The sequence below is a fragment of the Anopheles coluzzii genome, chromosome 3 (assembly GCF_943734685.1).
Source record: "Anopheles coluzzii chromosome 3, AcolN3, whole genome shotgun sequence".
Lineage (NCBI taxonomy): Eukaryota > Metazoa > Arthropoda > Insecta > Diptera > Culicidae > Anopheles > Anopheles coluzzii.
In genome coordinates this window covers 960769-988163 of record NC_064671.1, presented here as the reverse complement: position 1 = coordinate 988163, position 27395 = coordinate 960769, and the positions used below count along the sequence as shown (strand labels likewise).

Below are 27395 nucleotides of genomic sequence, written 5' to 3'. Positions count from 1 at the left end.
CAGTGGAGGGTTTGAAGGCAAAAAGGCATCAAGAAAGAATAAACCTCTTCACTGTTTCACCGCTGGATAATGAATCCGTAACATGCAACAAGCTTCGTTCGCTGACGTCGCGATGAAAGCAACTTACAAAACAGGGGGGGGGGAGAAAATGGCACCAAAGTGCATACACAATTGTCGTTTGCTCGTGGCAAGTGAAACATTCCTTCGGCGTGTAGAGCGGTAGCTGCTTGGTGGCGATTTAAATTAATCTCATTTAAATAAATTAATATCAAAATTGCTTGATTCCCGTGGTGCAGCAAACAAGTAAGCTATTTCTTACTCGCTTGAAGCGGGAAATAAAAATCAATTCCGTGCGGCGAGGGGGGTGGAACAAAACCATATGCCAATCCTGTGGTGGTCGGTTTGGCGGCACAAAAACAAAGGCTTTGGTGATGAAATAAATTTTAAAGCTCACCATATGCACGCCGTACTCATCCTGACCCGATAGAGAAGAAGAGATGAGTTGAAAAACCAAAACAGACACATCCACAGTCGGGCAATTCGCGACAACATCAAGCGTCAGCGCCAGAAAACGATGTCATCGTATGGGCCGGCGAATGGCGTCCTCAAATACCCCGTATCGGTAGCCATTTGTTTTGCCCCCGGCTGCGGTCACCATAAAATGCCACAATTTATGCCGAAAACATTTACATGGCATCAATCAAACTGGCAAATAGTAGGGATATCGATCAAGCAGGGCAGGGCCGTAACGTGCTTTTTGTACTACCTCTGCCCGTTTGCCGCCTCCGTTTTGCGCACGGCACCGCGCACATGGTGTAGCAAACGGTGTAGCTTCCATCGGTTCGGCACATGTACAGCGGCACCATACCGTATAAACAGAACGTAAACATTCATCACGTGTGTGTGTTTGTGTGTTTGTGTGGCTGTGTGTGCCCGTTGCATACCCACTGTGCAGTGGGATTGATCTGGGCTTTTCTGGCCCTTGCGGCTGCGGTTTCATGCGCTCCTTTGCGATGCTATCGAGCTGCGGTCTGCGGACTGGTTTCCGTGCTTTCGACGTAGGCGGTGATGATCGGCAGGTTCGAAACAGATCGGCACATAAAACTGGCAAAGGCGATGAAAGCAATGTGCGCTTTAAAGGTGGAAGAATAAATCAAGCATTTATCTTGGTGGCGGTGAGAATCTTAGCACCTTTTTGCGCTCCTTACATTTTGCTTGCAAATGATGCATATACATTGTGAATAGTTTTAACTTGTAGTATGATTTTGGTGGGTAAATTTCAGTTTAATATGATTATTTTGTGCAGGCATTATGCAACCAGTTGACCTCAATGTGTCTTATTGCATCATAGGGCAGCATTATGCTTTCGGTCAACGTTCCTAATTCTTCTAATGAACTTTTCATCTGATGCATTTATGCAATTTTGGCCCTGGGAAAACTTTTATTTTATAAGCAAAAAAGAGGCACACACACACTAGAAAAAGACGTGCCTAGCGCAGCATGTGAAATAAAATGTGCCACCAGGAACAAAAGTGATAGGTTTTTTTAAAGCTCTTCTTCCCCTGCTGATGAACATCCGGTGCATAATTTTATTTCGCTTTTTTTTTGCAATAAAACTTTCTACCACGCTTCATAAATCTGTCGCAACGCGTTTTTTCTTTAAATTTTTTGCTTCTTGCGAGGATCAGGCCCGATGCATTGAAAAACAATTTTGCTAATGCAAATTTCGGACAAAAGTCACGTTTTATCTGGTGCCGCAAGAGATTTCCGGCCGTTTTGAGGAGTGAGTTTAAAATATTTGCTGTTTGTTTTCTCTTCTCTTTTCTTCTTTTTTAAGCCGTTTAACGAAAATAGGTTAAGAGCGTTTATTCCAGCAGCATTCGTTCGAAACAAATAAAAAAAAACGCACTAAGAGGAGCCGTAAAACTGCATAATAAACGGCTGTATGGTTTCGTATTGAAATAAGTGAAGCAATTTCCGGGTACGATGATGAACCATTTTACCTCCGCGAGGGACAGACGATGCTTCCGAACTTTGGTTCAGCAAACTCGCCGCGACTGCAACCACGAGACAGTGGCAAAAGCGCGTGATTTTAGTCCAACTCCCGTTCGCAAAGAGACAAAACAAGCCGGGGCAACAGTCGGGACGGAAAGCGGCGGCGCGGAATGCATTGCAAAGTTTTGCCAACTTTGTCATCGTCCAGCGTCACCCTGTCAAACGGCCACGCCAGCCCAATGGCAGGGCAGTGCAATTTTCTGCAATAAAACAGCAATCAAGAGTGCCCTTCTGCCACGTTGGTTGTATCGTTGGGCACGTCGAGTTTGGCTGCAATTGCAGGAAGTGCAATTGATAAAGTCGGAAAGATTGCGCGAAAGGAAGTTGCAACTGGACCGGACCGACTTGGGCAGAAGGGCTAGTTGCTTAATACGAGACACCAGAACGGGTGATCGACAGACACATAAATGGGAGTCGTTTTTTGTTGGTGCCTTTGTGCCGGAAAATGCTGAGTTGGTGTTTGAACGTTTTATTGAACGTCGTTTTACAACACAAAAAGGATCGATTCGGAGTTCATAATGCTGGGCTGATTTTGTATCGGAAAAAGCATCCAAATACTTACACCATTTTGTGTTGTTGGCGTATTGCATATTTTGTGTGGGAATGTCTGTTGCTAGTGCTGCAGGAAAACACTGCTTTTCATGTTTTTACGGGTGGAAAATACACGCATATGGTATGTTTGACCTGCTCTATTTTATTTCCAACGCAAAACTTTGTTCGTTCAATCAACCTTCTGTCTATTTCCAATTTCAAATACTTCAACGAGTGCATCAACCGTAGTAGAAGAGTGAGTCAGTCGTATAAAAAAAAATGATCACGTTAAATGCCTCCCAACGGCTGGTGGAAGAGTGGGTCAATTCTCGGCATTGTTATCGAGCTCGGTTGAAATATGGCGATTTGTTTTGATTCCTCAATTGCGTTGGCAAAACCGAGCTCCGCTGGATGAAAATGGACTCCAAACGAATAAAAAAAAGGTGAAAAATATCTGCCCCCGTTTAGGGCCCACCAGTGAGTGATGACGCTGGTTGAAACACTAGACCTTTTGCAGGGGCAGCAAAAAAGTGAAAAGTGCCAAAAGAAGAAAGAAAAACCTACGTCCCAAAACTCCCATCAACACTCAATTTCGAGCTGTTCCGCCCCGTCAATCCGCTGCGGTTGGCTGTGTGTGTGTGTGTGAGGTAGCGCTATTTGGCAAACAGAGGAAGAAAAATCCTCAAAGCATCCTAGCGATTTAGCAGGCGGTAAGATGGGTAGAAAATGAAAGGAAAAGAAATGCCAAGTTGGGTGAGAAATTTGGTGAGTAAACAACATTTTTCTTGTTTTCAGCGTTCGGGACCTGCCCGTCTTGGCACGGCACAGTTTACAGACAGCTTGGCCACGCAGATTGGCCGAGAGTTTGACTTATCAATCACACACAGCTCACACTTTGGTACAAACGCAATGTCGTCAAGAGCTCCTGAAGGAATAAAGCAGCGAAAGTCATTTCTCCCTTCCGGATGCTGATAAGAAACGCTTCGCTGATCGGTGACATTTGGTGGTGCTTGTGCGAAAGTTTTTTGTGGACTTCCACCCACTTACTCACTGTTTGCGGAGGGCGATGGACGTTCGGCAATTCATTTAAAAATTCAACCACTCAAGTGTTGAATGTAAATGTCAACGATTTATTTACGAGCAAGGGAACTTGGGAGTGCTTCACCTTGCGGCGACTGTGGGGGTTTGAGCAAGGATGAAAACTAAAAACGTTAATACCCTTCCGGTTGTGGGTGCTGAATTATTTACTTCGGCGCATTTTTACCAACTTTGTTCCCTTTTTTCCTCTTCACAGTGGCAAAAGGGTTCTTCGCGGGTGAAAATTCCTTCAATTGGTGGGTCTTCGAGAGGATTAAACTTGACCGATGGCGATTTTTTGCGATGTGCTTTCACTCTCCTTACCAACAATGTATGTCAAGTGCGTATCGTCCAGCGGAAAAGGGAAAGCCAACCAACTTCCGTCCTTCATCCGGCTCTTAATACCTTGACCTTTTGATGCGTCCTCCCTTGGGACGAATAAAAATCATTTCCTGTGGAGGAGAGCGAGAGAACGCGAGAGTGAAGAAGTGGCAAAGTTGCGAAATGTGTCGATTATTGTTGGCCCTCAAAACTTTTGCCAGTGGGTGGTCAAAGTTTTTGCTTCCCAGCCACACGTAAAGATTTCTACCCAATGCTTTTGTCCTTTCGTTGGTCGAACAGCCTTTCAGTTTGTGGTGCTGTGGTGTGGCTGGTGTATCTCAATTGGGATTTTTTGATATTTTATTGAACTTTCCACCACTCATTCTTTACGGCACAATGAATCAATGGAGTGTCCTGCCGTAACCATCAGCTTCCATCGAGCAAATCCATTTACTCTCGCCGTTCGTTCGATCGATGCTTACATTCTTCTAACCACTTGGGGTTTTTGCTAGGAAGTATAAAAAGTGAAAAAATGAATCTTTCTCTTCGATTGAGATAAGAAAAAGTTTAATCGAAATAGCTTCAAAGTGTAGCTTGGGTGGAAAAAATCATCCGAAATTGCCACCCTCATTTTGGTTCGACTCCATTACCATCCCTGCCAAGTAACGTCCAGAGGTTAAAGCGTTGGTTTTGAGAATGTTCGACGAGTTATTATATTTTCAACTTTCTACGATGACCCACGGATGCCAGACTTGCTTTCTCGCCCGTGGGCTAGATTTGTGTTCGGTGCCCGTGAACCTTCGGCTCTTAACGAAACCCTGTTTTCGAGGTTTAACCATACCGTGTTACAAATGGCGCACAGGAAATTCACCCTGAACGGCGTCATTTCCTACGGCAACTGTTTCTATCCGTCCTTTTTTCTTACGAATTAGCGGAGGCCCGAGTTTGATGATCCGATCCGACGCACCCGAGGGCGGGAATGCGAAGCCTGGAAAAGGACGTGGAAAGATAGCTGATATTGTGTTCGGGTTGGCATGTAGCTTTTCGAGGTGATTTAAGTTAATTTGGTACGAATTTATTGCCGCACTTTTTCGTGATGAAGGGAGTTTGAAGCTGGGGTTTTTCGTTGATTTTCATATGACTTTAAGGAAAATAATCTAGAAATAAGAGGAAAGCATTGCTTTCAATGTTTCCACTCATGGTACGTGTAGGGTAATCATGTTGCACAAACTCGTTACAACAAATTCATGCATGTAGAAGCTTTCTTTTGCAAACTTCCTGCCGAACGCAAAATAAACATTCAACCAACCCAGCAGCACAGCACACGCTAGACTACAGGGATGTGCCTTCGCTTAGCAACACACAGCCCATATGTAATCGATATTCCGTACACGGGCCTCGCAAAGCTCAGTTTCCGTATCCTGCAGATAATAAAACAAACACACAACGGCAGCAACAAAACATGTCTTATCCTGAGCATAATGTACCGCCGGTAAACAATCAATGCTTGTCGAAGCATAAAAGCTCGCTGTAACAACCGGAGCCGTTCCTTCCTTCGTTGCTTCCGTTGCCGGTTGCTTCCACACACAAACACACACACAATCCGTGCCCGTACTTTACGACTACTGCCAACATGTGCTGGCAAATTTCCACCCATGTAGCCAATTTTAATTAAATTCAAACAATTATCTTCTAATCTACCGCAAACCAGATCGGCCTGTCGCTAGCAGGACTACACACTCACACGAAAAAAATCGATACCACTTCACCCGGCCTATGGGAGTGTCTGGCAGTGCCCCAAAAAAGAGCCCGGCTGCACGAACTAACAAAAAGAATTTCTTAGAAGTACTTGATCGCAAATTCGCTAGAAATTTTTGGCGAACCGATTTGCTGTCGCGTGTTGTAAAAGGAAAATGAAGTTCGCTGTCTCTTGCCATGTTAACACCTCGTTCGAGATGGCGTCTTACCCCTGGTCCTGGTGAGCTTTCGGGGTTGGGCTTTTCGGTCCGATTACTCGTTTGTTTAGGACTGCGATTTGTTGGGAAAACAATAGCTCAACTGTTTGCGAAAGTCAATTTAACTAGAGAAAGATAAATATTTTATCTGCAAACGGTCGCAAGCAGTTGTTTTTGGTAAAGGAACGTGACGAGAACGCCCGATCACTTCATTATTCGATAGCTGAAGGGAACTAAAAGGACCTTATGGAAGTTTTTTTTATTGTAAAGCACAAAAAAACCTAGAAATATAAAGTAAAATTTAATTTCCTCGTACGTATTCATAATCGCGATTGTGTTGCGGTTTGCATACTTTTAGGCGTTTTCAATTAAAACCAAAATAACTAAAGCAAACCTTCAAAATGTTATGAAATTATTGCTGCAGCCAAAGTTCAAAGAATCTCCACATCGTTTCCATTGGTTGGACAGCATATCATGCCATGCGCTATAAAAAAACGATAAAACATAGCCAATAAAAATCGAACGTTCATTTTTTGCGTGCAACCTCCCCCTCGCTCCGTACAGTCGCAACGTTATCCATCACTAAATTGAGCATTTCTTTTACGTTCCCGAAAACCATCCATTCCGATCAGCTCACCGTTTCCGTGCAGAGCAATTTCGCTTGCCATCGTGTGCGCGTACTAAACAGTTTCCATTGCACACTACACGTTTATTACTATGCGCCCACCCCCACTATAAACTCCGCTCTCAATCGCGACGATCGGGGCGAGATTGTTTGGTCGCGTGCCTACGACCGACCGAATCGATCCACTGCCACAATGCGATAAAAAATACCTTATTGATAAACACTCACCCACAGGGGAGACAGCAGGGATAAAGGTTAGATTTACACGGGACCGTACCTGCTAGGGCCACGGGGTACGTCACCCATTTTTGCATATTCACGCATGGCTGCGATACAAATGACGATATTCTCTACCGAAACATCCCTCAATCACGGGGTGAATGTTACCTTGCCTGACTCTCCACCAAGGCTGCAGTAAGGGAGAGGGAAGAACGAATGAATTTGAAATAAACAATGTCATGAAATATGCTATCCAATATTCTACACCTCCACCCAGTGTGTGTTATTCGTGCCATTTTTTTCCTTCGCTTTCTCTTTCCCGGGGACGAGATTTGATGATGGGAAATAAAACACAACTAGTGACAATGGTCATGGACGGGCCTGTGGGGGGTGGAAAACGCGCGGGGCCGGGTGTGTCTGTGGGAAGTAAATATGAGTGTTATTACATCCTCGGCAGTGGCATTCCGCCCCATTTCGGTGCCATCCGGTGCCGCTGGGCAAGAGTGCTATTTTGACATGACATTTTGCACGCAGATCGATGCCTGTTGTTGGTGTGTGTGTGTGTGGGTTGAATTGCGCTTTTCAAATACGATTTCCCAAACATCGCCTCCAACAGTACGCAAGAAGAAGAAAAGTTCCCCCTTCGATAGAAACGAGGCAGTGAAAATTCCGAAAGAAAACTTTGTCAAGAGGGATCGTATTTCGGTGGCAAAAAGGATTTTATTTCTCTACACGGTAGGGTCGATCGCGTTCCCTGCGAAACGTATTTTATATCGAAAGGACTCTTCGACTGCTCTCAATGTTGCAAATAACATCACATGCACACACACACTCACAAACACACAGACATGCAAAAAAGGGTTTGCTTTGAATGGTAAGTTTATTTCAACCCGTTCCCGTTGCGCGAACAGCAAACTCACTTCAATTGACTTGTGATTTTTCACCTCACGGCCGTATCTTGATGGCACACTCCAATGGCACACATACATACACACACGTGGGAGAAAAGGAGTCGCCACACCGTCACACACTGCCTCAACATTCCGGCAGTGCCGTAAAACTTCCATCCCTCCCATCAACAGTCGAACGATGTCAACCATTTAGACGGACATCGATCAGCGTCGCTTTTTGGTTGTCGTTTTGCGGCTGACTGTGGAGCAGTCGATAGGGCGGGAAATTTGCGAACGGAAGAATCATGGCATGGGTATTATTTTGTTTCCAGTCGGTTTTTTTGGGCGGGGGGAGGGTTAGGTTGCCATTCCCGTCTCGTGATCGATTGAAGAGTTGTTTTTTTTTTCGCCGTGCGTTCGCTTCTATCCGCTTCCTGAACACAGACTGACGGAAGCCATTTGTTAAGGGAAGAGGTTTGCTTTATTTCTTTCCCCTTTTTGTTGTTGTTGTTGTTGGGCCAAACGGTTCAGTTCCTCTGCATGCGCGCTGTAAGCTTCACTAAACTGGTCATCAGTTTGTTTAGCAAGGATTCAGATTTATGGACCGAAATCCTGTTAGCTTTGGGCTGATAGATGAACTGAGCTCGTGTGGCGGGGCTTTGGGTGTGCCTTCCGTCCGTTTTGGTGGAGGGAAAATTTGCTCGTGGGGAAAAAAAGTACGGCAATCCAAATTTGGCAGCAGTCATTTTCAATACGATGGGAATAGTTCGTAAAGAATGATGGAATATGGAATTTGTATGGTCGTCATAACCCTACACACACACACAAAAAAGTATACGCTCAGCCTTCCTTTCCCAATGCAATTCAATTGAAATGATTTTTCTGGAAAAGGTCAGGCCCCACAGCAGCGTTGTGTGGCGAATGGACACGTGTAAGGCTGGGTGCGAACGCGTAAGTTGACGCACATGTTCGCACAAAACCCTTTCGACCCACAATGGGATTTTATGCGAGCGTACCCATCGGAGAAGCAACATAAAATATAAAACACTGGCACCCGGCTGGACCGCTGAAAAGCAAAGTCATATTCAGTGGTGAGGAGCAAAATAAAAAAAGAGTCCAAGAACATGCAAAACAACAACGTGCACAACCTGAAAACGTGATAAAATTTTCATAGCCAACAAATTGGATTGTTGAGGTTAGTTTGCCGACATTTTTTGTTTGGAAACTCTAGGGGGGGAAAACGGGACTGCAAATAATGAATAAAAAAAGCGCCAAACTAGAAAGAGATAGTGTGGGAGGAATGAAAAAAGAGGCAAGGAAAGCGTAAATTTTAAAAACAGAAATGAAACAGCCACCGGTTGAAAAAAAGAACACGCAAAACACAAGTAAAAGCCACACTGAAACAGATAATGGACTGACTGACAAGCGTAGCGCAGGGATTGCTTTAAATTGTACGCGAAAATGGAGGCAAATAAAATGGCCGCTAGCAGATGCGAGGAGCGGAGGGAGAGTTTTGAAAAACATCATTCCAAACCAAATATCAACAGCAACAACAACAGAGAAAAAGGCAAACAAGAAATAATGCACACAACATAACAAAAAAAAAAAAAAAACAGATGCACAACTCACAAACGCTCCAATCCGACACAAACAACGTATCCGCTGATAACACACGCCAGATTGGAGTTTTTTTTCTGGACTGCACGGAGTTAAAACAGGGATGAACGTGCTCGGATGGTGATTGAAAATATGTGACGTGATGAATATTTTAAAAAGTTTGATCAAATTCATCGTTCCACCGATCGGCAGCTGGGCTGCTTTCCCGCGCGAGGATTTATTTAGATCATTTAAAGTGATTGAATGAGTGAAAGGCCTGGCAGGTGGTAATGGGAAAAATGGGTTACCGTTTTAATTGCACTGAGTAAACTCACTTTGCTGCAATTTGTTCCTTGTATTTGTAATCGTAAACAAATAACGCCCCGCCCGACGTACGACACAGCCCAAACGAAACCCAACTTCCCGAACTATGCTCAACGAACTCTCGGCCCAATATACTGATTGATTTGTATGTTTTGATGCTAGCAAACATCAATCCAGCCCCAAACGGCAGTAGTTATGATTAAATCACTTCGCAAATGATGCCCGGAGAGCTCAACAAGCACGACGAGAGTGGAGGGAAATGAACATGTTTGCACAGTGGTACGGTACCTTCACTTGTGGGGAAAAACTTTCCGTGTCCAACGCAACGCCGTGTAGCAGAAACAGAAACATTACCCTTGTTCCAAGTATTCCAAGTCTCTGGGCCAACCGAAACTAGTGACTGACGATGTTCTTTATGCTTGCCGTTCAACTTTTGATGCTCTCTTGAGCGCCAACTTGGACTTGTACCGGGACTTGCCTTTTCAAAGGTGGGGCCAACCGAGAGCTGAATGTATCGTAGTTTCTGCAACCCTCCTGGACGCCCTGCGCTGCTCAACAGTTTCTGGACATGATATTTCTTAAGAAACTATCCCGAAACAAGTTTAGGGCGCCAAGTTTCGTGCACTATCGTTACCGTGTTAACTCGGCAGTAAGCGGCTGCAGGCCCCGAAGGCAAAAATCATGTATCTCTTCGAGTGCCTGCGCTGAGAGTGGCTACCAAGTTTTGCCCCGAACCTGCTGCAAAGTTGTGGTTCTTTTCTGAGAACGAATGTAGGAGAAATAACCCAGGGTCTGGAAATTCGTGTGTGCTTACCTTTTGACCGATTTGTTTCAGATGCTTTCCAAAGAATTATGTCCGTGGCCATGGATACTTTAACGATTTAGCATAGCTCTAGATGGGATGCAAGAAACATCACTCGAGGAATATGTTCTAAAGTGTATGTTAAATTGATGTTCTGTTTGAAACCAATGTAAAGCAATTCTTCACAATTAAACTTTTCCTCCGAAATGTGGTCTTAATTGTTGTACCTTCAGCTCTCAAACACTAAACGCAACAATCATTCATCTCAAATAAAGTCTCAATCACCTACACCATTCATTCTTAAACTTTACGCTCGAATTGTGCAAACCCGCCAGACCATAAAATAAATGCAAATGAAATTCGTAACTCTGCATTTTCCACCCATTCACTGGCGGAGAAAAATAAAACAATATTCACGAACGGGTTTATCCCGCCACGTCCACCGTTTGGGGTCTTTGTGAGAGAGAGCTTTTACACTGAAAACGTCGAGTGTAAAGTTTCTACCAAAAGCAACAACTGCCGCTGCCTTCGAATAATGACGCTCGTCATTATCGAAAAGTTTCATGCAGCTTTCGGCACGAGAGTAGCGCCAGTAGAGCAGTTCGCGTCATCAAAGCCATAAACTACGGGCTCGATTTTTAACAGTCACTTTTATTTCCATTCCCAGAGCTCTGAGACTGGTTAAATTGCATTCAAATTGGCTGTAAGTTTATGGCAACAGCTTTACCATTTTGCAGCAGGGCAAATATAATTTCTTGATGATTGAAGACGGCGAAGCGTCGAGTTAAAGGGGCAATAGCTTATAATCTACTTTTTGAAATATCCTGATAATTTTGCAAGGCGCTTGCTCTCTGAGCGACGACTGTATGAATTGTATGTTTGAAATTGCGTAATAATTCTTAATAACATTACTAATCTCGTTGCAATCCTCTTTTGTTTTTGTACTTTCAGATAAGAAATAAAAAATGGTAGCCGATCTAAGTTGATAAAAATGGATTACAAGGAAATTATATTGCTACTAGTAAGTATGAACACTGTTCCATAATTAAACAACACTTGTTTGACTTATATTCACATAAAATACATCAATAAGCGTACTTTAAATTGTGAGTTCATGGAAAATGTTTCGATTGCATGAGTGTTAGTAAAAACAAAGCTGGTTCATTATGACCAACAAAACACTCAATGAATCAGAATTAAATTAGTTATTCAACAAACAACGCTCATAAACAATCATACCCACGGCCAGCCCACGCCATCCATACGCTTCCTTTCATTAACGCCACCACTACCACCCCTGTGAAAGGTTCGTTAAAAACCATTCTCCAATCTCGGGCCAAAAACGCTGTATCCATCGCATAATGAACGTTCGCTGAATTCTAAAGCGACGACAGCGGCGCAAAACAATGTATCGAAGCTCGTGCCAGCAGAAGAACTAATTTGCGTTTGCTCGCGCACATTTGTTGATCAACAACAGCCGAACCTGGAGAGATGGAAAGTGGTGTCCAAATGATAGGCTTTTGTTTTTCCCGCGATTCACGCGCTTTTCCATTTAAATCGCCCATATCCATTAGGGAGCTTATCGGGGATGAGCAGTGCGAAAGAACAGACGCTACGCGTCTTTAAGCGCACGGTACGAAATGAAGCTGCTTTGTTGCGAGAAATGAAAACCTATTCGGCGGAAATGTTTGGTGATGCGCAGAACTCGGGCGTACTCGGGGTAGATTAAGGCGCACAATGTCTTCCGCAGGAGCAAGTTCACAACGGCACAACACAGAAACTGTGATGGTGTCGTTGGTTGATGGTTTTTGATTTTCCACCCAGTTGAGAATGGTTGAAGTTGAGTCGCGAACGAATCATTGGAGGAGGCACAAACCTTTCTCCGGGAAGTGTACAAATATGCACAAACAATTCGCAGCAAATAGCGTAATAGATTTTCCCCAAAAGTTGTCCCACGCTACACACTGTTTCCTAAAAGAAGCGTAGGAGCAACGTCTCTTTAACGCGTTCGCATGGTGGGAAGAAAATAAAGCTAAAAACACATTTTATATCCTGTTTCCATCAGCTTAATCCCACTATGCATTGATTCTTGGGCATCCCATTGTTTGCTGTTTGATTCGTTTTCCACCGGGAGAGTTTATTTTCCCCTCTTTTCGGTTTGGAATTCGAATCAACAAACACAAATGCTTATCGCTGTCCAGCTGGTAGGATCAGCGTGGTGTTGCCGATTCCTGTGTTTGATATTCGTGTAAGGAAGCACACAATCGCAGTGCTCCCCCCGAAAGAATAACTAACCATCACGGGATGGCGAATGGTGGACGCTGGCCACCGGCCGAAACGATGAACAAATTAATCAAAGTTATGTAAATATTTACCCGCTTTTATCTGATTCCGTCCTGTGCAGCGTGTACAGGTGTGGGGTGTGTGAGCGCTCAAAAAAAAGATTCCGGCGATTCCGTGTGCCATTGAAGAATGAAAGGCAAACGATATGAATTCGAACAACAACAATACAAACCAACATTCCAAACACATCTTCCACACCTTCCACTCTCGGTGCATCTCAGTCGGTTTATATAAAACAAAAAATAAATGGGAACGAATTAAGCGAAAACCAAATCCGAGGGATTGAATGTCAACAAAGGGAAGGCATGGGGGAGAAAATCCTCGCTGCCACCAAGAACCCGCGTGATGGATATGAGCGCTCGAATTGGGCACGTGATTCGTGGGAAAAGTCGAAAAATGCACCACGTACATAACGAGAGAGAGAGAGAGAAAGAGTCCCGGAATGTAGGTCGTCCGTATGCCGCGAGGATTACTTCCAGCGATGAAATATGGAAACGGGGCATTATTATAATTGCTGATATTTGTTGAATTAATTGATATTGGTGATGGGTGCCGATTTTATCTGGCTGAAATATGGCCAGTGACGTGGAGGACGAGTGGACGTTGGGTTGGGTAAAAAGAGCACAATGCAGTGTGCTTTGTTGAGCGAACCTTCCGAGAGAAGTTCATCCATCAAACCACCGCTCGACGTGCTTTCGTTGAATGGTTCTTAATTCGGAAAATCCAGAATGCATTCTTTTCATATCATTGCATCATAGCTTGAGAGGAAATGTGCTCTTGAGATCATTGAAAAAATGAGAACGAATCACCAATAATTCAAGCCTTTACGTGGTCTAGAATGGTTGAAACTAGATTGATTTGTTTTATACGCTAGAATTTCTGTCCCTAGTCTCTTTTTTGTAGTTTAATTTGAAGAACAACTGTAAAAAGACTTATAAAAAGCCTCTTCAACTATTTATGTTTCTCTTGTATCTTGTAAATGCGTCTATTCAACTGAATAAAGTATAAAAACTGTCATCAACATCACTCAATCGACGAGAATTCTATAAGATAAAACTATAAAAAATCACTCATTAAATTGCAAAATTTGTCCATTTGCAAACTGTCCATGCTCACAGTGCGAACCTTTCCCTTGTTGCTTCATTGGCCCCACAATGCGTGTGCCAAATTCACGTGTATGTGTGTGTGTGTCTCCGGCATCCGATTCCGGACGAAACGTCTACCTTTGCCACCAGCACCAGGGCGCACCGCACGATCGAGCCCCCGTTCCGAAAAGATACACAAAACAGATAACGCAAACAATATCATAGTATCAAATTGAAAGGGAAACATACCCACTGCCACAAAGCCTCGGGAGCGGGGGCTGGGAGGCCGCGGAGGCACGCTTCTTTGCTTGATCGTAAGCTGCAAAATCTGCACCTTCGTTGCCCGGGTGTATCGAGACTAAATGATGCCTCCCCAAAGTGTAAGTAAAAGCAAAATCTATGAACAGGTTAGCTTCAGAAATTGATAATCGAGCGGCTGTGTGTGTCTGTTCCGGGAGGGCCTGGGCCCAGAAAGGCCAGATCATCGTGCTCGTGTGCGTGTGTGTGTGTGTGTCTGTGTGTGTGTGTGTTGTTCGAAGTCGGAGGGCCGGATGGTTATGCTGGCGTGTAGCTTCGGTTCGGTAAAGTGCTATATTTTATGTGAACACAGCGTAGGCGAGGAGGCAAGTCGTTCGGATCGGGAGCTGATATCGTTGGATTGCTAAGCCGGGATAATGCGATTAACATGTTGTTGTACAGTTTAGCTTCATAATGAAAAAGACGCCAAGTGGGCTTTGTGGGCTGTAGCATGTGTGAAAGTTTTGTCTGCGTGTCTGTGTGTATGTGTGCTTAAGCAAGTGGTTCGACCATGCGATCTGCGTACGTATGTGTGCCTGCTCGCTGGGACTATCTGGGGTTTGCGTGGAGTGTAATTTATTTTCCCTCCCTGCTGGGTTTCCATTTCCACATGATTAGGCAAATGAAGCTGATCATGCGCCTCTCCAGAGATCTATTTATTAGACGGAATGTTCCGTAGATTTTGTGTGAGAATAAAAATTTATAGTTTTTTTTTAATAAAAAGTATTAACAACCATGTTAAAATGACTATGCTAAAATAAAGCATAACAAATAAAGCTATGGCTTGTATGCCATGTTCAATCAACTCAATCCGGTGCAACATTAATCAAACATTGTAATGCTCTGTCGCTTAAAATAAACGGTTGTGTAATTGAAACCGCATTGACCTCGAATGTCCTCACCAAAAACCTGTCAACCACGGTGAATGACACTGAAACAAACCACCGCAAAATAACGTTGACACTCTTTTTTTCATTGTCGGGCCTCTTCCCACCCGCCCGGCCCTTGATTGCGTCACGAAAAGGTCTCGATTAAACCGAAACTATCACACGTCCTCGATTCGAAGAGTCGTTTTCTTTTTCGCTCTACCAACCCATTTAACCGAACGCTCACGTTTAGCCACATCATTGTACCGTTGCTTTCATGAGACAGGTAACAACACCCACCCGCTGCTAAAGCGAGAAACCTTCCCATCCCTAAACAAACACATTCCCTTTTTAATGGAACGTATGGGACTCGTGAGACTTTAGCACGTTGCGTACTAAAATTTGATATTCGATCGATTTAACGACCGTTTTGCCACACCAATCAAAATCTCTACCTCTACGTTTTTATCCTCCATCCTACCACATTGGGCTCTCGCCGTCTGCAATACACACACAACCACACACGTAGGTGTATCCTTCCCCGTACGCGACTGTCAGCGGTTGTAACGTTTCATCGGCATCCTTTCCGCATGCCGGGGACGGTTGGAATTTGGTTGCGCATTTCACTGCTGCGAGATGGAGCTGACTTTCATCATGTTTGCAAATTTGCACCCACACACCCCGTTCCCCTTTCGGCTTTCGCCCCACCAATACGAGGCATTGACGCAGACACGGTGGCGTCTTAAATGTTTTAGTATAAATTTATGTAAGTAGCTCCTCGATCTCTCTCTCTCTCCCTCTCTTTGTTTAACCACTGTTCCCCAACACAACACCACTACCACAGTGTGGCCACGGCTTGACAACTAACCTTCGAACAACTTGATTTCGCTCGCACAACCACCGTCGCCTCCACCACTAGCAACGCCATGGTTAGGAAAAGTGACGGTGGCGATTGTCTTGGGTTAAAAGATGATAAGATGAACCATGCCGTCCGCTCATGGTTTGCTTCTAGCAGCTGCAACGAGCGCTTACACACACACTCATACACACATACCTACACTCAAATACAACATGTTCATGTTTATGCTGCTTGCGAAGTGTCATTAAGCTGCGAGAGGGTTCAGCTAGCAGCTGTCGTCTTGTAACGATGCTGACGACGACGAGGGGGGAGGAATGAAGTGTTGGGAAACCTCCCATAAGAGTACCTTAACCCCATCGTCGTAAGTCCGCACTTTGATAAAGACGGGGCGTGCGTTGTCGGAGTGGGTTATATAATTTTTATGAAGTGTTTACTGTGCTCGCTGCTGGGCGTACAGGAGACAATGGCGAATGACTTTGTTTGAAAATGCGAGCACGTGTATCCCGCCGGCAGGGAAAATTAAAACACATTACGCGCACACAATCCATCCGAAATGGCGTAATTAAAGGCAGGCAGCTTGGATGAAATCTTTGTGAAACTTCGTCGCTCGTGGTTCATAACGCTTGCGGTAGCGGTTGGAGGCGGGGCCGGATCTCATCATGCTGATGGTCGATAAATATTAGCTAAAAATGTTCAAATACAATCTACCCGTAGATGGTTCATTAACCGGGTTGATTGTATTTTAGGAAAGGTTAAGGCCTGCAAGACGATACGATACGTTTCGCAATCTCCCCGTAGCGTTGTTTATTTTAAATATTCAAACCATTGAACTGTTGTAGGAGGCAGTACAGTGCTGTCGTCTGCTCGTTACTTGCGTGAAAAACCATGCGTCTCCATTTCTTTAAAGTACTGGGCGTCTCCATGAATTTTCCATGCACACAGAATTTGATACAACATCCGAACCGTTATTCGAAGACAAAAACTTCCTCACAACAGTTTGATTTATTTTTACGGTTCTTATCCCTCCCATCGATGCTCCGAAATCCTACTCCATAAACAAAGGTTTAAACTACAATCACGATTTCACGTTCGCTGCTTTTCCAAACCTATCGAACGAACTTTTATCCTTTCCATCATCATCATCATCATCATCACATCAATGGCCGCGTGACTTTTCACTTCCTACTGGGAAGACAGTAGCTTAGCCCGGTTACGCTAGAACGAGCCGACCGCCGACCCGTCACCCAGCCCAATTGTTCCGATTTCGGAGTGAAATGATTATTCAAATCCGTTCACAAGTGCGAAAATCCGATAGCCTTTGCACCCGTTTCCCTTCTTCGCGGGGCACACTAATGGCAACTTTTTAAATTGGGTTGGATCCTACAGCGCGGACACTCGCCGGGCCGCGCCACCATCGACATAACCGTTTGCGCCGGTGAAGCATAACGATTGTTTTTCTTCGGCCAGCCCGCCAGCCCACCCCGTACGGCAGTTACGAGTCGTTATGGTTGGCTGGCTGGTGCCGGCGCTTCGCGTTTTCCATCCAAAAATTGTCACTTAGCGTGTTTCCGGTTCACGATCGCCTGAAAGTTTAATCTTTCGCCTAATGGTTCCGGATCGTACTCAATTTATCTCGCCGTACCTTGTTCGACGTCCGCTGCTGCTCGTTTCGCCGTTCGGTGTGGATAAAAAGTTTCCCGTCTGGTAGAAGGGGTAGTGGTGGGTACTCGTGGGATGGTTTATCTTATCACTACCAAAACTGTGTATTTCTTTGGGCTTTTTGGGGTGGGAAATTGCTGTTGACAAGTTGGTTGATTATTCGGTTTTCCTCATTTCGTGAGACGGTTTTGACGTGCCTGTCGTCTGGTGATGGTAGCGGTTTTATTGAGTTTACGCGGAACATTGTTTTAAAGGGACGAATGGGACACATTGGCTTTAAGAAAAGGTTTTGAATGTCTTTTGTTTTCATTTTTATATCAGATTCAAACACTGCTTCTTTCACTTGTCAACTGATCTACCAAGAAAATATCAATTACGCTACATTACGACATTGCCCTTGTATCAAGCTTTATAATATATTTTAAAGCAACATCTACCTTTCTCAAAAAGGTTGTGAATAGTGAAAAAAGCGTTTAAATTGGCAGAATTTTCAACAAAATAAAGCACCAAAGAATACGTCAAGAATGAAACTTAATACCACCACACCCGGTCGGATTCTTCCTACATTGCTACGAATATATTTATTCTGGTTTGCCCCCGGCACAGCAAGCAGATCGTATCAGGACGTTCAGGTACTGCAGGAAAACTCACACACCAACATACATCCTCTTTACACATCTTTTTATTCATTGGAAGTGATTCCGGGGAAAAAAGTGTCGTCACATGTTCTGCTTGCTTGACAAGAGCACGATTGGCATCAGCCGAGCGAAGAAGTGGAATTCTCGTTCAAAAATTTGAATAACGTCCCATTCTAACAGTAATACGACGATCAATTTTTGGGCCAAATTTCCATAGCGAAATTAAGGTGTACGCGAACAAATGATGTTGCTTTCCACATCCAAAAAAACCCGCGCTACTCTCGCCTACACGCGAGGAACTTCATTAAACACTCGACAATCGTTGCTCCATTTTAGACGTTACGTGAAATTGTCATACATGCTCTCGGGTAAGAATGAACAAGGCACATTTTATCCCACCCTTTCCCCATTCTTCTAACAAGAGCATGTGTGTGTGTGTGTGTGAAAAGTACTTTTCCTTCGAGTGCACACAATCAAGTGTCTCTCTAGTGATGAATCTTCAGTGAAGTTGCGCTCTCGAGGCGTACGGTTATTACTCTCTTCCACTTTCTTCCAAAAATGCACCCCGTACCGACGCCGCGTTGGCTGCACACGTAGCCCGAAAGGTGAAGGACACTTGATACGCGCGACCTTTGTTACGTTGATTGTTGCTGTACATCATCGGCTGCACAACGGGAGACAGGTTGTCAAACGGGTTGCAACGTTTCTAAATTATGCTCAAAGTATTACATGACGCTTGTCAAAATATGCGCTTGGGTGAATTATGCACCCAAGAAAATGGAACTATAATCGAGCCTAACAAGCGTCTAGATGGTGGTTTCAAATGCATTATGATAAGCGAGGATTATATTTGTTCAGGATTGAAATGCGCCAAAATGTAGGCAATTTGTTGTACGCGTGAGTTAAGCCATAAAACCAATAGCAGCGCCATCTCGAGGCAATGACACAACTACTCCCCTTTTCACAATAGCGCCATCTACGTAGTTAGTTATGCAAATTATGGGTTCAAAGGGTGGTGTCTCGACTAATAATTAGGAAACATTTGTATGTCCACGGAAAGAGGGGAAATTAAGCCAGCGTACAAACCCAAAAATGTAAACATCGCTACCAGAACACAGCACGTACCACAATAAGTACCCCAAGAAATACATGCAGAATTTAGTTAACAGCACAGATTTTGGAGCTTGAATTTTATTCTACATCTTCATATCACCTTGCTAGCAAATCTTGCATAGAGTCCTTGGCGGGTAGCTCTTGCTTGACACTTGTTAGCGCTCTCCTGTGAATATGGTAACTGTGCTGATTTTTGCTCCCATAGAAAACTCGAGTCGCGAGTTTTAACTATCTAGTGTAGGGCGCAATCCTACACAATATTTGAGAATATTGTAATCATTGTATCATACGAAAAAGTCTTAATGAATTTTTCAATAAATGAATGAGTTTTTCTAAGCTCAAAAACAAAAGATCATGCACTTATTTTTATCACTTTGATTGGTTTTTTATGCATAAATATTTATTTCGATAACGAAAAGATAGAAATTTTGTTTAATATTCCTAAATATTTGTTTGCCGAATCGTCGCATATACATATACTGCATACTTTACTGCAAAAAGCTCAATGTCACTTGATTGCAGCGCGTTATTTTTATTCGTTTCTTTCGAACCCATCCCGATCGAAGTATGGCGTCGTGTAACGTTTGGATAACACATTTTCAAGGCTGTCCATGCTAAATATAACGTCCCCACAATGAACCATTCACGCGGACGGAGTGTTGTTCTAAATTATGCACCACCATTTGCCGAAGCCCAATTGCAGACGGTACCTTCTCTCGAGCGAACCATCGCTCCTCGAAACATCTGTGTACATTATGTTTCTTTTGTTCCTCCATGTGTGTGTGTATCTGGGTGTGTTTGTTAAGTCCCCAGTACCTAGTAACTGCCGCATGTCGTTCTTCATTAGCAGTAATGTGAACTTTTCGAGCGACATGGAAGCCCCCGAACCGATTGTTGTGTTGTTGCAGACCGGTCAGGTTCGTCAAATAGATGAATTTCTACGGAGCGGCAGAGACCGAGGAGCCCGCAACACTGGAAGACCCACACTGATCACACTCATTTGTTCCGTAATCGTCAACCCATCGTCATTTTGGTTTGAATCGACCGAAAGTAACGAGCGGTAACGGTTGGCTTTCCCTCGCATGTTACTGTGCTGCGGTAGCGAGTACACCAACAAAGTACTGCCGCAACCATTCCCACCACTCCCGTGGGCAAACAATTCAGTCCAACCCCCTCTCCTCCCCCCGAAACAAATCCCGTGCCCGCGTACAAAACCCGTGCACACAGAGGGAAAAAGATTGATAAATAATTTACAAACACTGTCAGCCTCCGTCAGTCAATTAGATGGGGAATGTTTCGCATCGCTTCCCGTCCAGGCGCGACTATTTTCCGTGTCCCTTCGACCACCTCTCCCAATCCTCCCCTTTTGGAATGTGTCCTGATTCATCCATCCAAAACATGCGCTCGCTCGGTTCCTGTGTCCTGCGCCGCTACGTTTTCGGTCGGTTCTTTCCTCGGCTTGGAGTGCCATCCGTGGCGAGAGTTTCTACGGCCCAAACACCGAATGGCATCGTCTCCATAATGTATTAACTTTTATTCCAGCCAATCTCGTTGGCCCCTGGTGCCTGCAGAGACGGCTCGCACTCTGGTTGCTGCTGACACTTTACCCGCTTTAGCCCAACCAAGCCAAGCGGTAACCGGGACGATGCTTCTGCACCGCACAGCGGACAGGTTTTGTCTGTATTGTTTTTTTTTTTTGTTTTTGCTTTCCGAGGGATTTGGGGAGTCTCTCGACCTCCTCACCACGTTCCAGACCCTTGAGCGTTGATAAAAATAAGTGAACCAACTCCGAATAGTCACTCTTGGAGCTTGTCATTGTACCGTGGGAGGGGGTTTCCCTCCCGCAAAGCAATGGTGATGGGGACGATACACGACAACAATCAAACAGCAGCTCGTATTACCCGTAGTTCACTGCTGGCAGCACATAGGCAGAGCACACCTTCCATTGGGTACAGTTCTATCTGTATTTTTTTTCTCGCTTTGCTCTAGTTTTCCAAGATTCCAAGTGGCTAGATTTTACTATTTTCTTTCTACCAAAACACACCATGCACCTTGTGCCGTGACATCAGCGCACGAGCACGAAGCTCTTAAAATTCTATCAAATATTTAAAATCAATATGCACGTGCGAAGCGAAAGTGAGATGTGCATTGGGATTTCCGAGGGTGTCGTAGGGTTGGGTGTGTGTGAGAAGTCTTCGCCCAGAGCCTTTGACAGGGTTTATTTGATTATTTACTACTGTAAGCAAGTCAGCGTCGAAACGGTTCGGATCGGATTAAGGCGAGTGCTTTGGGGACCGTATGAGAACATTCGCACGGTGAGGAGCTGATAGTTTGATTTGGTGTTTGTTGTGTGTGTGTGTTTGTTGTTTGATGTTGTCTCGACGGTGTCAACGTATCTCAAGCGATGTGCTAAATTATATTCCTAATTAGATTAGCAATGTGGCAAAACACTAAAACTGTGTTGCTTAGGTATGATCATCAATCACTTGTTATTTGCACTTCACTTTCTATTATATACTCTTATTTGTTATGTTATTGTTTTTCACTTTTTTCAATAAATCGAGCCAATATTTTACATCCTGATCGATCTGTTTGTTCTAAGCCATTTTCTAGAGTTATGTCGCTCCCCTAAAAGGCCATTAAGACAGCAATCTTAATGTCTGTAAATGGAAGTACATTGACATAAAAGCGAATCATGTGGCAAATTATCGCACGAATTACATGCCCGTTTGGCACCCCCTTCCTTTGATGGCACTCAACACCCCCAAAACAGCACGATCCTTTCGCTGTTAACACGCTCCACATCTTGTACACCCGGAATGAAGCCAAAAACCAATGCGAAGAGGCTCGCTGTAAACCATTAGCACTTCGCATGGCACGCACGCGTTTGGCACTGTTTCTTTACATACTACGCACAGTCTCACACACCCCACACACCCACAAAAAGCTCCATCTTTGCCACACGAGCGTAAAAAAGCCCACATAAGAAAGGGTCGACAATTTGCATAACATCCAATCTACAAAAATTCACATCTGCTTCGGCGTCACGGGTGTCGCCTGCTACAACGGGGTCGTCCGTTTGGCAGTTCCGTTTTCCCTGTTTCCCCGTGGTAGGCTGTTTGGTCACATTTAAACTGATTAAAATGACCCTATGTTGTTTGAAAACATTGTTTGCACACCCTTTGGCGAAGGTCGATTTGAGCGCAAAGTGGCCTTGCGTAAATGTCAACCTCCCCCCGCCGGTCACTGCGGGACGGAACCTACGCGGAACGTGAACAGACATCCGGGAGGGAACCGATCAGTCGGGAACACGGCCACACATCCGGGGCGTAACAGAAGAAAAAAACACCGGGGATGAGGAAAGTGAACAGGATCCCAAGGAAAACCTCTTTGGTAAGAGAAAGAGTGAGCAGCTTGGACACGAACTTTCACTTCTGCGCCACGTCCAGCGCAAGGGGAAATTGGATTAGGATGGTAAACTTTGGGCTCATTTTTCCCGCATCTGCAAACCTGACCGAAAGGCATTGCTCCCGGGCAGTGGCCGGGCGCTACCAAAACGAAAATTAAATATTCAAACCAATGTGGCTAATAAAATCATGCTAACTTTTAATAATTGATAAAATATTCATTACCTCCATCCCTTGCTGGGCGGGTGGCAAACGGGAAGTCGGGGCTGTGTTTTCCCGAAACTCCTAATGCTACCACCCAGTGTTTGTGTGTGTATGACCACACGTGAGTGTGTGTTTGTGTACCATGTTTAAAGATTGCGTATTTAAACGAGATAAAGCTGAACGAGCTGAAAGCCTCCGGGGATTTTTCCAACCCCGAGGAAAAAAGGGAAAACGCGCCAGATGAAACCAAAACAAGGAAAACTCCGAGCGGTGTGGCCTACCGACGGAATACTATGGTTGGATAATCCAGTACGAACGAAAAACACATAAATACGGACGAGTTGTTGGTGGAAAGTAAAACTCCCCTCCAAGCATCGCACACCCACACAGCCAACACAGCAGCACATATCTCCTCAGGGAGTGTATGTACCTGCGTGTATGTGTGAAAAGTATCCGGCGGAAAAAGGATGAATGGAATATTTCATCCCGCACTCGGGGCCACACGCTTTCCCTGCTGCCCGGTTTCGTTTGATGTGGAGCCACAGAAATGAAGCTGTTGATGAAAAGCTCGATATTTATAATTACATTACAGCATCGTTTGTGCATTGAATGTGGCGAATTGGGTTGAAGAGAGTGAATGGTTGGTAATGGTAACGGCAACATGTTGAGTCGAGCGACTGGAAGGAAGGAAATTTTAATCGCTTTAGACCGATATCAACAACGGGTACGCTTGTTGCGTTTAATTGCTACAGAAATGTTGCTTGTTTTTATTACTCTGAACTGTACAGCATGTATTTAACTATTTCGGGAAAAACGCAACAATTAAAGGAAACCCATGCTGCGTAAAATTTGAGGAATCGTTTACGTTATAAACACACATGTTAATGATTTTAAGCCTTTTTGTTTGCAGAATCAATTAATATAATCAACTTAAGTTTACTTTACACCGTAACACCGATTACATGACTATTTTCTTGAACTTATTATACCTCTGCAATACTTTCCTCTCAAGCAATGAAAATCACTTACACAAAATTCACCGCTCAAGCAACTCAAACTTTTCCACTTTATTAACCTTCCCGAAATCCCGACTGAACTGAAGACGATTGTACTTATCCCACTGTGTGCAGCGGCACTTCTACCGCTTTAAAACTGCAATTTAAATTACTTGACATTTATGAAACAAACGAAACCGTGCACGCACGTGCCACTGGGAAACTTTCACTTTTTCCCAACGTAATCTAACTTGTGTAGTTACTTTCCAGTTTTGTTGTGCCCGGGGAATGTTCTGTCTCAGCGTTGGCTCCCTTCGCACGACAAAAGCGCTCGAAATAAACACTTGGGAAAACAACCGGGTGGCAAAACTCACTTCTCGTTACGAAACGAACTTTTCATCGTCATCGTTCATCGGCCACCGTAAAACAAAACTGTTCTCGAGCACTTTTTTTTGCGCCCCGGGCGACGTATCTCCTCGAAGCTCGAGAACGAAAAATTGCATCGTCGTCGTAAACCATCGCAGCCCTTCCCCCGCTCACGGTATGCTGGGCCGCTGCAGAGTTTTATGCTTAATCATATTCATGAATTTTACTACTCAAAGTGGAAAATATAATAAAAACAGAATAATGCATCTCGTGCCGGTGCGAGGCGTTCGAGTCACTGGAATGGGCAACATGTGGGACAGACGGACGGGACACGGTGAAGGATTGAGCGGTCCCGGTGGCACGTGTGACATGCAAAACGAAGTTCAATCCCGTCACTCACACGGGCTCTCCTAAAGAACCGTGCGACGAGAGCGCTTGCTTCAAGGCAGTGACAGTAAAATGATTCACAACAAAGTGCAAAATTCACAAACAACTTTATATGCAATGTTTTTCCTCGCCGCCCCCACCGGTCCCGAGCTGAGCAGGTGGTAATGTTGTAATCATGGGAACGAGCCGGCGTGGGACGAATGAAAACGAATGCGAAATGAATCGCTGGGTTGCGAATGGGTGAAGAGATTACGACGCACATGCAGTTCCACGAAGCAACATTTGAATGAGAATCGTTTTTTTCTCCACCATTTCCCACCCAAACCCTGTTGGGCGGTGGGTCCAGATATTTTTGGAACGTTGTACTGTAACGATACAAAATGTAAAACAAACATACCATCCTCACCCATGCTGCGTGTTGTTGGCAAATGTTACACATTCCACGAGACTAGCCTGCTGGAATAATTGCACTATCACGTCTACCGATCGGTGCAACTGATTCCGATACATCGGGCGGACCAGAAAACGGAGGAAAAAAATGAAGCATAAAAAACACGATACAGAAATATATTGCTCCCCGTTACGATTGGCTCAATCAAGACCAACAAATCAGCGTTGAAGTGGAAATGGGTCCGCTTCGAGGCGAAGGAAAAATGAGTGTCCATAAGCTACGCCCTTCGTTAGTGAATCAATGCCGCACTGGTAAGGGTTGGTACGAATTGATGCCACAAAAGGGGGAAAGTAATTAATTTACTGGCTTACTAAAGCGCTGAGCGTAGGGTGTGATGAACTCGGTAACCAATTTGTGTGTTTGGGGCTTTCGAGTTGGGCGGCTAGTTTTCAATGGGGGAATGATTTGTGGAATGGAGAGAAAAACAGACAAGTCAAGCGTCGAAATGTACAATAATTGAACAGCTTGTTACAAATTGCGCCTAGCAGTATGTAATCGGCGAAGCATAAGCGACTGGATAGGCGAATTATTTGATTGCGCTTAACGATCGATCGAAGTTTCGTAATTGATATACAAAAAAAGACATTTAAATTCAAACCCCTATTCATCGTTCGCCTTGTTAAACGCTATAAATCATTCCAGTTTCTAATACGGGATAAGATCTACTCAATTGGGCGCTATTAAAAATTTGTCCCAACCACACAGCCGGATGGTCAGGGCCAACAAATAATAATGAAAATAAAAAACCCAACGCCAATTCAACGAGACCAAGTAAATGCACCGTCGGATAAGATAAGGATGCTTCCACTTCGTTCGTTCGCAAAAATATGAAGAAGCGAATGGTTCATAATACCGACTCACTTATCTTGCTCCCCGAGTGCTTCCCCAAGTGGCATCCCCCGTGCTCGGTCTCCCTCCTTATTTCCAAGGACTCACGTACACACCTGTGAAAAGGGCCAAGACCATCGAACTGCACCGGAGTAACCGCACTATCGAGTGCTTTTCCGTTGCTTTTATGCCACAGTGCACGCGCGGGAAAAAGACAGATCGGAAGAGTCTATTTTAAAAATGTCCTCGCCCTTGCGCCTCGCTCGCTGCCGGCGCGTAGCACTGGCACTGTGAGAGGTCGAGTGTGCCGGAATTCGAACGCCGGAAAATGAATGGGAAATAAATCCCGCCAGCAAAATGGCTCCGGTTTTGCGATAAGAGAGCGAGCGATCCATTTGGGGCTGTTCGGTGCTGGGTGGCCGGAATGTGGCCGACCGTACCGGGCGGGGAACGTTGCAACGGTAGACGGTGCTAGAAGTGCCTTCCGGAGTCGTTCCGGTGCTGCACGCCTTTCAACCTTCAATTCTCCCACTCTCCGCTCGCCCACCCCTCCGATGGTGCAGGTGAAAGTGATTCAAACAACCGCATCGTGGCATACCTACAACCGGTGGCCTCCCCCCCACCCCGTGCCCTGCAGCTCGAGTGCCCTTTATCCAAACACTTTTATGTAAATGCTATTTTTGTAAAGTGAATGTGCCATAGATCTGTTTGCCCGACCTGACGGGGAGCATGGAACGGTCGCCATCGTTCGACTGCCGATTGGACGTCGCTGTTTGCCAAGTGCCAAGCTGCTGGATCAACTCGATGACCACTTTTCGCAGTCATCTAGTCGTTCGGCAGGGGCCACAGCGGTGAGAGCCGTTTCTCTGCCACCACTGCACCGAGCTTAGATATCCCATATAATTGACATACTCTCGTGGTACTTGAGACACGACCGATCCAAGCAGAGAATCATTTCCCCAGCACCCATATTTACATTTTCAATCTCGCATACTGATGCAAACACGGTATAATAATGTGTGTATGAGTGTGGAGTTGTTTGTGTCCGAATGTGGCTTGTGCTAATGCTACTCTGGGTGAGACCGCTCAACACCTGGAAGGCTAGCCCATGACCAAACATAAGCTAGATTTCCTTCCGGTTCCGGTTGGATTTGTCCATGAAAATGGAATATCTGAATTAATCTGAATAAGGCTGATGCTCAGCGTTTTAAGTGGAATGTTGAATTGCCTATGAAATTTCGAAGTTTGAGCGCAGACAATTTAATTTTCGGGAAATGATTGCCATACATAAACGTAAAAGTTGTCGATAATGTCTCACACAACAACGATTGTTAATACGCTAAAAATGACATATAAAACATACTGTCAAGTTCTCAGTTTATTGGTCAGTTTCCATAGTTCGTTGGATTACTTTCACATGAATGATGCAGTTACACCGCAATCAATTCAATCTATTCAATATTAATTGTACCAGCGGCCTGTGGTTTATGATTATTAAAGTA

At 44.6% G+C, this 27395-nt stretch overlaps 1 protein-coding gene across 6 annotated transcripts in view; it reads left to right on the top strand.

Moving 5' to 3' along the window:
• Window positions 1-27395, top strand: part of LOC120956826 (protein madd-4) — a 118789-nt gene that overhangs the window by 58110 nt on the left and 33284 nt on the right. For all 6 annotated transcript variants that reach the window (XM_040378583.2, XM_040378582.2, XM_040378581.2 and 3 more), the window contains exon 3: window positions 11347-11416. In XM_040378583.2, the coding sequence (XP_040234517.2) occupies window positions 11387-11416 (30 nt within the window). In that variant the 5' untranslated portion in view covers window positions 11347-11386. The remainder of the gene's footprint in view (window positions 1-11346; window positions 11417-27395) is intronic.